This window comes from Alexandromys fortis, unplaced genomic scaffold, assembly GCF_014885135.2.
Source record: "Alexandromys fortis isolate MF-2015 unplaced genomic scaffold, M_Fortis_MF-2015_v1.1 scaffold_80, whole genome shotgun sequence".
In the NCBI taxonomy this organism is placed as follows: domain Eukaryota; kingdom Metazoa; phylum Chordata; class Mammalia; order Rodentia; family Cricetidae; genus Alexandromys; species Alexandromys fortis.
In genome coordinates this window covers 5,750,279-5,764,018 of record NW_026068174.1, presented here as the reverse complement: position 1 = coordinate 5,764,018, position 13,740 = coordinate 5,750,279, and the positions used below count along the sequence as shown (strand labels likewise).

The following is a 13,740-nucleotide window of genomic DNA, read 5'->3' as shown; positions in this document are numbered from 1 at the left end:
GCCCTGATTTAACATTACAAGACAGAGAAAGATGCAGTTGGGTTTGTTTTGTGTTGATCATTTATTGTTGGGGTCTACTACCAGTAAGAGTGGTTTGCTTTCCCAGAGAGACTCTCTTAGAGAAAATTAATTTTTTTTATTTCCAAGTGGCTATCAATTGAAGATAGTTTCTGGGTTAGGGATGGAGTCATATGTCTGCTTCTCTGTTCAGCTCTAGGATCCCATCTGGTGTAGATCCCAGCAGGCCCTGCGCATGCTGCCACACACTCTGTGAGTTCATATGTGAGTCAGCACTGCTTTATCTCTTTTATAGAAGGCTTTGATTCCTTAGTGTTCTCCATCCTAGTTAAGAAGTCAGTAAGGCTAGGTATGGTGGTACACACCTTAATCCCAGCAACTCAGGAGGAAGAGGCAGGCAGATCTCTGTGAGTTCAAGGCCAGCCTGGTCTAAGAGTGAGTTCAAGGACAGCCAAGGCTACACAAATAAACCCTGTCTCAAAAATTAAAACCAAATCAAAACAACAACAACAACAAAAAGATAATATATTTAATGTGTCATACATAGTGCCTAGAACATTGTAAGTGCTCAGTAATTGAGTAGCCATTGTGTTGATGGCACTGACGGTTTTCCATAAGTACTTGGAAGGTTTGCTCATTGTTTAGATCGTTCTTTGTGGATCAAAATCATTAGGTCATTTTTATAATGTTTATTGGTGGTAATATGATGAGTGCTTCTTTTAAAGTAACATAACAATACAGAACATACTTGGTTTGTGTTCAGAGGTAATTATTTTAATGAGTAGCACTTTGTTTTCAGTAAAATTTGTTTATAAACTGTTACTGATACTTCTTCCCAAAATAAATTTTAATGTTACCAGATAGTCTATTTAGTACAAATCATCTTTTGTGAAGAAAATTAATTTAGATGCAGATCAACATGAATAACATTATCTCTGCATTTAAAAATTAGTTAAATGTCATTAGTTATGAGACCATTTTAATTTTTTGTAATTTCTGTTTATACAGGAGGCCGACAGTGGGGAGGAGGAATGCCGGTCGCAGCCCAGAAGGTATGTTTGTTTATTTCATTGTATGTCATTTATGTAGTTATTGCTTTTTTCTAAATCTTCATGAGTCTTGCTGAATTAGTTTGTCCTGGTTTTACAAGATGCTCCAATGATACTTAAAAAAATGAACTGCTGTTTTGTGTAGTGACTCCTACCTATAAATCTCAGTACTCAAGAGTCTGAAACAAGATAATGGGTATGAGTCCAGCCTAGGCTACTTAGCCAGTCTCTGTCTCAAAAGCAAACAGGGCTGGAGAGATGACTCAGCAGTTAAGAGTGCTTGTTGTTCTTCCAGAGGACCCAAGTTCAATTTCTACCACCCATGGGGCAGCTCACAACTACCAGGGCATCTAAGGCCTTTTACTATCCTCTGTGGGCACCTACACATATGTGGTTCACATGCACATACCCAAACACCAACAAATAATTTTTAAAAAATCTAGATATGGGCATGAGAGAAGACTTGGTGGTTAAGAGCATTGACTACTCTTGCAGAGGATCCAGGTTCAATTCACAGAACCCACATTATGGCTCACAACTATCTATCCAGTCCCAAGGAATCCAACTCCCATTCTGGCCTCTAAGCACACTGTGCACACTCACATGATGCACAGACATACATGTAGACAAAACCCATACACAATTAAAAATTTTTAAATTTAAAAAAATTACTTTTTAAAACTAGATAAATGCTATTTTTAAAATGAATAAATGGAACTGCTTTAAGAATCCAGTTACTAACTCAGGAAGATTTCAAATGGTTGATTGTTTTTCAATGGTATGGAAGGCCAGTTTGGGCACTGGAGATGTAGCTCAGCTGATAGAGTGCTTGCCTAGCATGCTCAAAATCCTGGGTTTGATTCCCTGGCACTGCATAAGTCTGCATCAACAGTTGAAGCATTTAGGAAGTAAAGGTGGAATAATCAGAAGTTCAGGGTCATACTTGGCTAAATAGCTGGTCTGATGCTAGCCTGTGCCACATAGGGAACCTCTGTTCAGCAAAGTTCTAGCCATTTACGTGTTTACGTCCTCTACAGTCAATCAAATGATGAGCCGTTCTGTGTGACATATACAATGGATACAATAAACAATAAACATGCTTATTATAAAGACGCTAACCCGCTAAAGTGAGCTTTATTCAGCCATAAAGAATAAAATTATGTCACTTATAGAACAAAATGCATGAACTAGAAATCTTCATGTTAAGTCAAATAAGCTTGATGCAAAAAGACTATCTCATGTTCTATATGTGTGGAATCTGGATTTTAAAAATAGAACTAATTAAAGTAGAAGGAAGAGTGTTTGAGAAGAGGAAGGGAACAAATAGGAGTGTGGGACAGGGACAAATGAAATATGATCAAAGAAAGTTATTTACATGTATGAACTATAATAATGCAACCAATTGTCTTGTACAATTAGTGTATGCTAAAATAAAAAACGGAAAAATAAAAACTGTAAGGTATTTATTACTGCTAGCATACCATAACTTAAAAGGAAAATGTAGTTCTTTTTCTTCAGTAACTGATGTTATTGGCAACATTTTCCTTCGTGACTATCATATAAATGTTGGCTTGGAGCTTAATTTCTCACTTTCTTAGGAAAGATTTGGCAGTAAAATCTCATTTTGCATAAAACTCAGTAGACATTTTACCAGAAGCATTGTAAATCTTACTCTCATTAGAATTTTATTTATTTATTTTAAAGTTTTTAATTAATTAATTTTTTAAAAGAACTGTCTTTTCTCATTTCACATAACAATCCCAGTATCCACTCCCTCCCCTCCCCCTGTTCTCTCCACTCCCCTCCCACCCACCCCCAGGGTAAGGCTGCCCATGGGGAGTCAACAAAGTCTAGCACATTGCTTTGAGGCAGGACCAAGGCCTCCCCACTATAGCTAGGCTGATCAAGTATCCCTCCAAAGAGAATGGGTTCCAAAAAGCCAGAACAAGCAGTAGGGACAAATCTGCCCCAGTCATACAACTGTCACCCACATTCACAGGGCCTAATTTGGTCCTATGCTGGTTCCCTCTCTGTCACACCGGAGTTGGCGGGCTTCCATTAGCTCAGGTAAGTTGTTTTAGTAGGTGTCCCCATCATGATCTTGACCTCTTTGCTCATATTCTCATACCTCCCACTCTTTGACTGGGCTTTGGGAGCTCAGCCCAGTGCTCCGCTGTGGATCTCTGCCTCTGCTTCCATCAGTTGCTGGATGAAAGTTCTATGGTGGCATTTAAGGTAGTCATCAATCTGACAACAGGGCAAGGCCAGTTCAGGCACCTTCTCCTCTATTGCTTAGGGTCTTAGCTGGGATCATCCTTGTGGATTCCTGGGAATTTCTATAGTGCCAGGTTTCTTGCTAGTCCCATAATGGCCCCCTCAATCAAGACATCTCTTTCCTTGCTCTCTATCTCTTTCCTTCCCCCATCTCAACCATCCTATTCCCTCAAGTTCTCCTCTCTCCTCCTTCACTTCCATCCTCCCTTCTTCCCTCAACCCCATGCTCCCAATTTTCTCAGGAGATCTTGTCTATTTCCCTTTCCCAGGGGGATCTGTATATGTTTCTCTGAGGGTTCTCCTTGTTACTTAGCTTCTCTGGGGTTGTGTACTATAGGTTAGTTATCCTTTGCTTTCCAGCTAGTATCCACTTATAGTGAATACATACCATGCTCATCTTTCTGGGTCCGGGTTACCTCACTCAGGATGGTTTTTTCCTAGTTTCATTTATTTGCATGCAAATTTCAAGATGTCATTGTTGGGCTGGAGAGATGATGGCTCAGAGGTTAAGAGCATTGCCTGCTCTTCCAAAGATCCTGAGTTCAATTACCAGCAACCACATGGTGGCTCACAACCATCTGTAATGGGGTCTGACGCCCTCTTCTGGCCTTCAGGCATACACACAGACAGAATATTGTATATATAATAAATAAATAAATAAATATTTTTTTAAAAAAAAGATGTCATTGTTTTTACCACTGAGAAGTACTCCATTCTATAAACGTACCACATTTTCTTCATCTATTCTTCATTGAGGGGCATCTAGGTTGTTTCCAGGTTTTGGCTATGATAAATAATGCTGCTTTGAACATAATTGAAAATAGGGTACAGATCCAAACAGAGAACTCTCAACAGAGGAATCTAAAATGATTGAAAGACACTTAAGGAAATGTTCAACATCCTTATTAGGGAAATGCAAATCAAAACGACTCTGAGATACCATCTTATACCAGTCAGAATGGCCAAGATTAAAAACACTAATGAGGGCTGGAGAGATGGCTCAGCGGTTAAGAGCACAGGCTGCTCTTCCAAAGATCCTGAGTTCAATTCCCAGCAACCACATGGTGGCTCATAACCATCTGTAATGAGATCTAGTGCCCTGTTCTGGCCTGCAGACATACATGCAGGCGGAACATTATATACATAATAAATAAATAAATCCTTAAAAATAAAACACTAATGATAGCTTATGCTGGAGAGGACATAGAATAAGGGAATACTCCTCCATTGCTGGTGGGAATGCAAACTTGTACAGCACTTTGGAAATCAGTATGGAGATTTCTCAGAAAATTGAGAATCAACCTACCTCAAGACCCAGAAATATGCACTCGTGGGCATATACCCAAAGGATGCTCGATCATACTACAAGGACATTTGTTCATTAGAATTTTAAAAATAATCCAAAACATCCTTAATATTTCCTCATAGATCCAATCTAAAGATCGAATTATCTCTGAGTATTAACTTGAGGTTACTCAAGCTTTACATATTGTCTTAGAATTCATGAGAGTAATTTTTCTTTCAAAAGAATTACATAATTATGAAACAGTAAAACTTAAATATTGTATTTATAGCACTGAACTGTCAAGCCATGAAAAGCCATAAAGACCTGTTTTAAAGTTATTAATAATTAATTTGTTAATATGATCACAAACAACTTTACATGAAAAGGATACTTGCACAAATATGAAATTAAAGAAAAACCTAGTGGTCCCATTTAAAAATAATTTGCCAGTCTAATTTCTTATTGTCAGTGTATTTGCCAGTCTGTTTTTAAGTTTTTATCTAACTTAAAGTGAAGAAACTTTGTTCCTTACAGTTAAATGCTCCTTATAAAAGTTAAGTTTTGTGTCTTTGGCTACTGAAGATCACTCTGGCATTCTCTATCAGTTACCATAAAGCAAACCAGCCTTGAGTGTTTTCATTTCATTCTGGTGACTTAAATGTGGTTTGTAGTAGGAAACTAAATAGTAAATTCCCTTGCTAGTAGAATAAAGGACAGTTCCAAACTACTTATTTTTATTTTAATTTTTAAGACTTATTTTATGTGTTTAAATTTTTTTCTGCATGTATGTAGGTGTACCAGGTGTGTGACTGGTACCCCATGGAAGTTAGAAGTACCCTGTGGCATGCACCACCACCGCCCGGCTATGTTTTACCACGTGGCTTGGTACCTTTTCTCAGTACAGCATGCCCATCTTACTTCTCTCTGCATCTACTGGTGACTCCCCACTCCACCCTTCTTCCTCCCAGCATTCTCAATTTGGGCCTTCTGCCTAACCTTATCTTGTTCAGCTATTGGCCAGTCAACTTGTCTGTTAAACCAATTATAGCGACATATATTCATACAGTGTAAAGGACTATTTCACAAATAGGACAAAGGAAAACCTATTATAAATATGAGCTGAAAGTTTAATCCTAATCTTTTATTTTTTAATTTTTAAATAATCTCCTCATTAGGAAAAAAGTTAAAAATTTAGTACAAGGAACTTCTTCCTGTACTTAAGATGTTTTGTCCACCTCTTTTTGGTTTTAGGAAACAGAGTGATAATGTTAACCTTTCATGGAGAAGCCAAATATTTACCATGCTTCTAGCAGGAGAGATAATGGGTAGATTGATGGATGTCGGGGTGGATGGGTGGATTGACAGACCTTCTATTAGAAGTAAAGCAATCAGTCAGCAGTCTGGCTAATCCAACAATGACTAGCTGTGAATGGAAACCCCAAGAATCTAGTAGCTGCTCAGTTCCACAAGGCTGGGTGTCTCAGCTGGTCTGCTGTGTGTGCTGTAATCCCAAAGAAGTGGGCTCCAATGCCAGTGATAGAATGAATGAGCTAGCAAGGCGAGGGCAAGCTTCAGGGAGCAAAAGCTCCTTCTTCTATGTCCTTATAGAGACTTCCAGCAGAAGTGACCCAAATTAAAGCTATGTCTTCCCGCTTCAAGATTTGAGTCCGCTTCAAGATTTGAGTTAAAAGCACGTGTCTTCTCACCTCAAGACCTGGATCAAAAGTGTGAGTCTTCTACTTCACAGGTCTGCACTAGAAGAGGATTCACCTACTTCAAACCAAGCAGGAAAATGGCTCACAGATGTGCCCTCCATTTCTGGATTGTAGTTCATTCCAAAAATAGTCAAGTTGATAACCAAAAATAGTAAATGACAAAAAGCAAGTTGAGGAAGAAAAGGTTATTTGATTTACACTCCCATAGCCTATCACTAAAGGAAGTCAGGACAGGAACTCAAACAGGGTGAAACCTGATAACAGGAACTGATGCAGAGGCCATAGATGGGTGTCATGTACTGGTTTGCTCCCCCTATCTTGCTCAGCCTTCTTTCTCATGGAACCCAGGAACACCAGCCTAGGGGTGACCCCACCAACATGGGCTGGCCGCACTTACATGGGCTGGTCCCTCCCACATCAATCACTACTTAAGAAAAATGCTGTACAGTCTTGCCTACAGCCCAATCTTGTGGATGCATTTTCTCAGTTGGAGTTCCTGCCTCTCAGATGGCTAGTATATGTGAAGTTGACATAAAATTAGCCAGTACACTATCTATTCAGATAGATTCCAAACCTACGAGTGTTTTTTTATACATACAAAAAAGTCATCACAGAAAGTGTGCGTGCCCAAAAGTGTAAACGAAAGGCCAATGAAAAGACCAGATTTTAGTTCTATCTAACCTCAGCCATGTCCTTGTTTGTAAGTGAGAATGCCTTCTGCACACCTATCCTTATAGGATTTCTGTGGGCTAAAGTAAATCAGGAAACTTTAATAAATAATAAGCATCCAACATTAGGTCGGAGATGTAAGATGGTGGTACTTTTACTATGTGTCTGAATTATTTTCCGTTTCTATAAACTGGCATCCCAGTTTCCGTAACTTTGTGCTGTAAGTTAACCTCTTATTTCAACAGAGCTAAAACCATTCACTAAGGAAAAGCAAGAGAACAAACTGTGACACTTCATATTCTAAAGCATTAAATTTAGTACTAATCTAGATTAAATTAGAAATGAAAACTTATTTCTGGATAGTAGGTCAAATCTGTTTTAATCATTATTACCAAAAATGACAAACCATTGGATGCCTTTTGGGAAGCTTTGTTTAAAAGAACTGATTGTGACTCATTCACTGTGGATATTCATTACAAAAACATTCATGCATTTGATCTGTTATTACTATTCCATGGTCCTGAGGCAGAGGAACATATTGATAAACATAACTACCAGACTGTTCTAGAGTTAAATTCTCACTGAGAATTTCCTCCAGTTAATCAGACATATAGAGAGAGAAAGGGGACCTGTTACCATTTACCTAACCCAGCCCTAAAACAGCTGTCCGTTGGCATACCAAACAAAAGTCAGGAAATTTAGAAGCTCTTTGAAACATGAGGTGTTTGTAACCTACTTGTGCTTCTAACAGCTCTGGCCTCTCAGTGCACAAGTCCTCAGCTCGTCCTCTCACAGACCCTCCCCGCTTCCCTCCCACAGCACTTTCAGTGCTGTCGCCATATATTAGAGTTGGTCAAGGACAGTCTCTGTCCTGCTCGTGATTATTGATTAGATTTTTAATTTAGACACCTAGAACACAAATCTCGTAGCTTCTCATCTATTTTCTGACTTTGAAAAAACAGATTTTAAGCTTCTTTGAGAACCTTGCCTCAACAACATAATAAAAATCTTTTTATAAGGAGAGACATAAAGTCAAAGTACTTATTCTTAGAATATTTTAGTCAATAGGTACTAGAATTATTCCTTTTTAAATTTTATTTGTAATGTATTATTTATTTTGAGACTGGATCTCTCTATGTAGCCCTTGCTCGGCTCAAAAACTTTATGTAGACCAGGTTGGCCTGGAACTCACAGATTTCTGCCTGCTTCTGCCTACTGCTGGAATTAAAAGCATGTGCCACCAAGCCAGCCATTCCTTTATTTATAAAGAAGATTATGGGGACTGGAGAAATGGCTTAGCAGTTAAAGAGTACATACCACTGTTCCAGAGCAACAAGTTCAGTTCCCAACATTCTCATCCAGTAAGCAACCCCTGTAACTCCAGCAGATTCCTTATGACCTCGTAAGGCAACCACATGTGGCATTCACTTAAATACACACACACACACACACACACACACACACACACACAAATAATTATAATAAAAATAAATCTTAAGATTTTTATTATTGTGTATATAATGTAGGTGTAAGTGAATACATACCCTGGTGCACATGTAGAGGTCAGAGGACAACTTTGTGAACTCCATTTTTCCTTTCACCTTTTTGTGGGTTTCAGGGATGGAACTCAGGTTGTCAGCATTGAGCAACAAGTACTTTACCTGCTAAGCCATATCATTTGCCTTGTATTATTTAATTCTTTTTTTTGTTTTGTTTTGTTTTATTTTTCTGAGACATGGTTTCTCTGTGGAGCCCTGACTGCCCTGGAACTCACTCTGTAGATCAGGCTGACCTCAAAATCACAGAGATCCACCTGCCTCTGCCTCACAAGTGCTGAGATAAAAGATGTGTGCCACAGCCGGGCGGTGGTGGCGCACGCCTTTAATGGTGATGCACAGATTAATAGAGATGGGTTAATTTAAGATATAAGAACTAGTTTGAAGGGGCTGGAGAGATGGCTCAGTGGTTAAGAGCATTGCCTGCTCTTCCAAAGGTCCTGAGTTCAATTCCCAGCAACCACATGGTGGCTCACAACCATCTGTAATGGGGTCTGGTGTCCTCTTCTGGCCTGTAGGCATACACACAGACAGAATATTGTATACATAATAAATAAATAAATATTTAAAAAAAAAGAACTAGTTTGCAATACATCTAAATGATTGGCCAAGCAGTGTTTTAATTAATATCGTTTCTGTGTGATTATTTGGGTCTGGGTGGCAGTCTCCGCCTACAACCTCCTCCCTGTTTTAATCTAAAGGAAGGACAGCTTTAGACGGACAACTAAAACATTAATCATATCTATATCTATATGTATATATGTATAAGTAATGCTACTTATATTTTTATACAGACATGAGAGAATTTACAAGCAATCCTATAGTAATAAAAAGGGACATCTAGGAGACAGAATTTGAATTTCATATAGTGAACCTTCAAAACAGGGCTTGACCTACCGGCAAGGTTCCAGCTGACTCCTGCGGGTGTCTTTCTCCTTCCACAGCTACATGATGCCTCCCTGACTCTACCTTCTTTCCTCCTCTCTTGGCTTGAAATTCCTGCCTTACTCTATTCTGCCTTTCCATAGACCAAAACAGTTTTATTGATTAACCAATAAAAGCAGCACATATACAGAAGGACTTCCCACAGCATTTCCCCTTTTCTGTTCAAATAAAAAGGAAGGCTTTAACTTTAACATAGATTACATACAACAACAGTTATCAAACAAGAATTATAGTTACAATATTTAGTCCATTTACATTTGGCAAATTAAGGAAAATATTATCTTTCCTATCTTTGTGAGGCTAAAATTTTATATCTAATCTGTCTTTTATAATTATAAATATCGCTGGGCGGTGGTGGCGCACACCTTTAATCCCAGCACTCGGGAGGCAGAGGCAGGCTGATCTCTGGGAGCTCGAGGCCAGCCTGGTCTACAAGAGCTAGTTCCGGGACAGGCACCAAAGCTACAGAGAAACCCTGCCTCGAAAAAACAAAAAAAATTATAAATATCTTTCTTCAACTCCATCGAAGACCCCAGAAGGCTATAATATTGCCTAAGTTAATAGGAAGTGCATTGTAAGAAACTTCCAAAACTCTAGAATTGGCAGAGACATCTTGCTGCCTGGACATTCACCCAAAGTTCTGTAACATTGTGGTATCCATCTTCAGCCTACAGGCTCATAGTTTCTGGCAGACTTTTCCATGAAGCAGGAAATTTCAAAGACAGTTATGCCTATATTAGCAGTTTGTCAGTCAGTTTCTTTTGTGTTCTGCAGAATATGTCTGGCAGACTCTTTCATGATGCAGGAACCCTGAAGGACTGTCTCACTTTCTTTCTATTCATTTATTTGGTTGGTTGGTTGGTTGGTTGGTTGGTTGGTTGGTTGGTTTTTCAAGACAGGATTTACTCTGTAAGTTTGAAGCCTGTCCTGAAACTAGCTCTTGTAGGCTGGCCTTGAACTCACAGAGATCCACCTGCTTCTACCTCCTGAGTGCTGAGACTAAAGGCATGTACCACCACCACCTGGGTCTGTCTCACCTTTTTTGGGCAACTTTAGCAGTCATTTTTCTGAGGGTCCTGCATGTCCAGTTTATACATCATACCATCAAGAAGTCCAGGCAAAAGCAGTTTCTTGTTCAAATGGCTAACAAACTCCATAAGGAGCTTCTTCAACATCCATCACCCTCTTGAAGTAGATTGGTGCTGCCAGGAGCAGATGTGTCTCATTGTCATGAAAAGTTCTATGTTCTTAAGACATTTTAAATGCCATATTCCTTAGGTCTTTGAAGGGGTTTGAAGAAAACCTATCCATCTGAAATATATCTCTGTACATCTAAAAAACCTAACTAACATGACTACAAGCTTGAATGTTATAAATGATTATCGATTAACCTGTATTTCTTAATTATGCATTACATTTTTAAATGAGCTGCACAAAAATACCTTAATCAAGAGCATAAATATACATATAACAAAATTGACCTTAAATTTGTATCAATAGGCCAAGATCCATACCAATGCAAAGTATTCATCTCTATAGCATATCCTCCTTTAAGTGTAAACAAACATTTATAAACATCATTGAGAATTTGGGCATAGTCCTCTAGGATACTTCCTGCTTATTGGGGGTGCTGTTAATCAGGTCTTTCATGGGGTATCTTGTGTGGTAGGTCCATATCAACCAACAGTCCTGAAGCTGTAATGGATGTTGGACCATCCGGGCCATTGCTTCAGGGGCTCTTGTTTGCCAAACCATATTAGCTGGTAAGGAATCCACAGCTTTCTATCCTCTGTGGAAACAAAAGCAGAGCCTCTTTTCCAAAGCAACATATCCTTAGACCAAAATTTTGAAGTCAAGATACCTTTAAAATATATATATGTTAATTTAGCTTAACAGCCCATACAGTAAAATGTCTCTCTGTACTTAACTCATTCACAGTCAAAAATTTCAAAGAAAACACAATAATATACATAATTCAGACTCTCTGTGTATTTTCCATCTTTATGTGGCTCATTTTTCTTTGCTCCTTTAATCTATTGGTGTGGGAAGTCCTTCTGTGTATGTGTTGCTTTTATTGGTTAATGAATAAAGAAGCTGTATATGCTGTCATACCCTGCAACAACTTTTTGAAAGCCTGGGTACTAAACAGCATTCACGTTGGTTTTCTCTAAATGTGTTACTTTACCTATAAAAATTCAATTGCAAATGTAATTACCATTAAATTATATTGCTTAAGGATAAAGTATTTTATAAACAATTAATTAATAATGTAATTCCCAGTAATGTGGTACCTTTAAAATGCAACTAAAACAGAAATGCTCCTTTAGCTTCTACTTAAGGTATAAATAGTAAACAAATATTAAAATATTTAAAATAGTAAATTAGTATTGTACAAATGGTTTATAGTTCCTATCTCACTGTTATTGGGGGTCATGTTATTTTGATTTGATTAAAAGATCTTACTAGTAGCTCTGATTAGACACCATCTCACTGTTTATCATCCCTTCTTAATCTTTCTAATTGCAGTTGAGAGCTGTGATACAAACTGACAATAAGGCCAAAGCCAGAGCCAGTCACCTTTAATCCCAACACTCAGGAGGCAGAGGCAGGCAGATCTCTTTGAATGGAAGCCAGCCTGGTCTACAGAGCAAGGTAGTTTGACAGCCAGGGCCCCACAGAGAAACCCTATCTCAAAAAAGAAAAAAAAAAGATAAAGAAAGAAAGAAACCACCTAATACCCTTTCTCACTAAGACTTTTAGACAAAATAGGAAATAGAAGTGTTTTATTTGTTTGTTTGGTTTGAGAGAGGGCCCCACTCAGCAGCACAGAGTAGCTTGAACTCATGGTGATCTTCTTGCCTCGGCCAGTAGTGAGATTATAGGTGTCTATCCCTTATTTCCAGTTCTCTTCTCTAGCATATTGTTTGAAAATTTTAAAGCATGCAAGCAAATTAGATGAATTATGTAGCAAAAACCCAAATGTAACCTCTAGGTTCTTCAACTGACATTTTGCTGATTGGATTGTTTATGTATCTACCCACTTATTCATCCCTGAACTACAAAGGAGTTTGGGATTTTTAAAATATATTTATTTCTTTATTGTGTAAATGTAGCATGTTGGGAGGGCATGTGAGTGCCACAGCATGCTTGTGGAGATCAGAGGACAATTTTCAGTCGTCAGTTTTCTCCTTCAAACATGAGGATATCAAATCAGATCATAAGATAGGCATCAGGCACCTTTACCCAGTGAGCCACCTTGTTGGCCCCATCTGGATTAGAAGCTTTTAAGCAAGAAAAATGTTTGTTTGTATTTCTCTATGTATTTTATGTCAACCTAAAGAAAAATAAAATAAATAAATAAAAACTTTAGATGCTTTATAAGCAATAATTTCCTTAATGAGTTTTACATTAAAATTTCCATACATATAATATTAAATATGGAAAGAAAGATAAGCACCAAATTCAAGAGTATAATTACTTACAAAGTGAGGTTCAATGAGTTCAGTAAAGTTTTTCAGAGCCTTTGAATGTTTCTTCTTCTTCTTCTTTTTTTTTTTTTTTTTTTTTTTGGTTTTTCAAGACAGGATTTCTTTGTAGCTTTTGGAGCTTGCCCTGGAACTAGCTCTTGTGGACCAAGCTGACTTCAAACTCACAGAGATCCGCCTGCCTCTGCCTCCCGAGTGCTGGGATTAAAGGTGTGCACCACCACCGCCCAGGAAATGTTTTATTTTTTAAGATAGTAAAATGTTAAATAAAATGTATCTCTTGAGTATTTGACTGTATACAGATATGTGTATGAAATATTTCACAATTAAAAATAAATAGAATATTTGCTAATTAGTCTTCCTCTCCTTTGCAAAGTATTTTGTACTTAAGATCCATGGTCCAGCTGGCCTTCCAACTTAGGTAGATGAATAGGATCTGGTAAAAGATACCTTTTCTCAGTTAGTTGATGTAACAGCTTAAAAAATGATTATTTAAAAAATGACCAATTTCTAGCAAGGATTAAGGAACATAAACATAAACTCCTTGGTTTTGCTTAAGAGTGATGTGATGAACTGGGCAGTGGTAGTGCACGCCTTTAATCCCAAAACTTGGGAGGCAGAGGCAGGCAGATCTCTGTGAATTCAAGGCCAACCTCATTTACAGTGTGAGTTCTGTGACAGGCTCCAAAACTACACAGAAACCCTGTCTCAAAAATCAAAAAAAAAAAAAAAAAAAAAAAAAAA

The 13,740-nt window shown here is 38.0% G+C and overlaps 1 protein-coding gene across 2 annotated transcripts in view; it reads left to right on the top strand.

The window, feature by feature from the left end:
- Ssh2 (slingshot protein phosphatase 2) overlaps positions 1–13,740 on the top strand; it is a 257,711-nt gene that overhangs the window by 92,358 nt on the left and 151,613 nt on the right. For both annotated transcript variants that reach the window (XM_050128657.1, XM_050128656.1), the window contains one exon: positions 1,027–1,070. In XM_050128657.1, the coding sequence (XP_049984614.1) occupies positions 1,027–1,070 (44 nt within the window). The remainder of the gene's footprint in view (positions 1–1,026; positions 1,071–13,740) is intronic.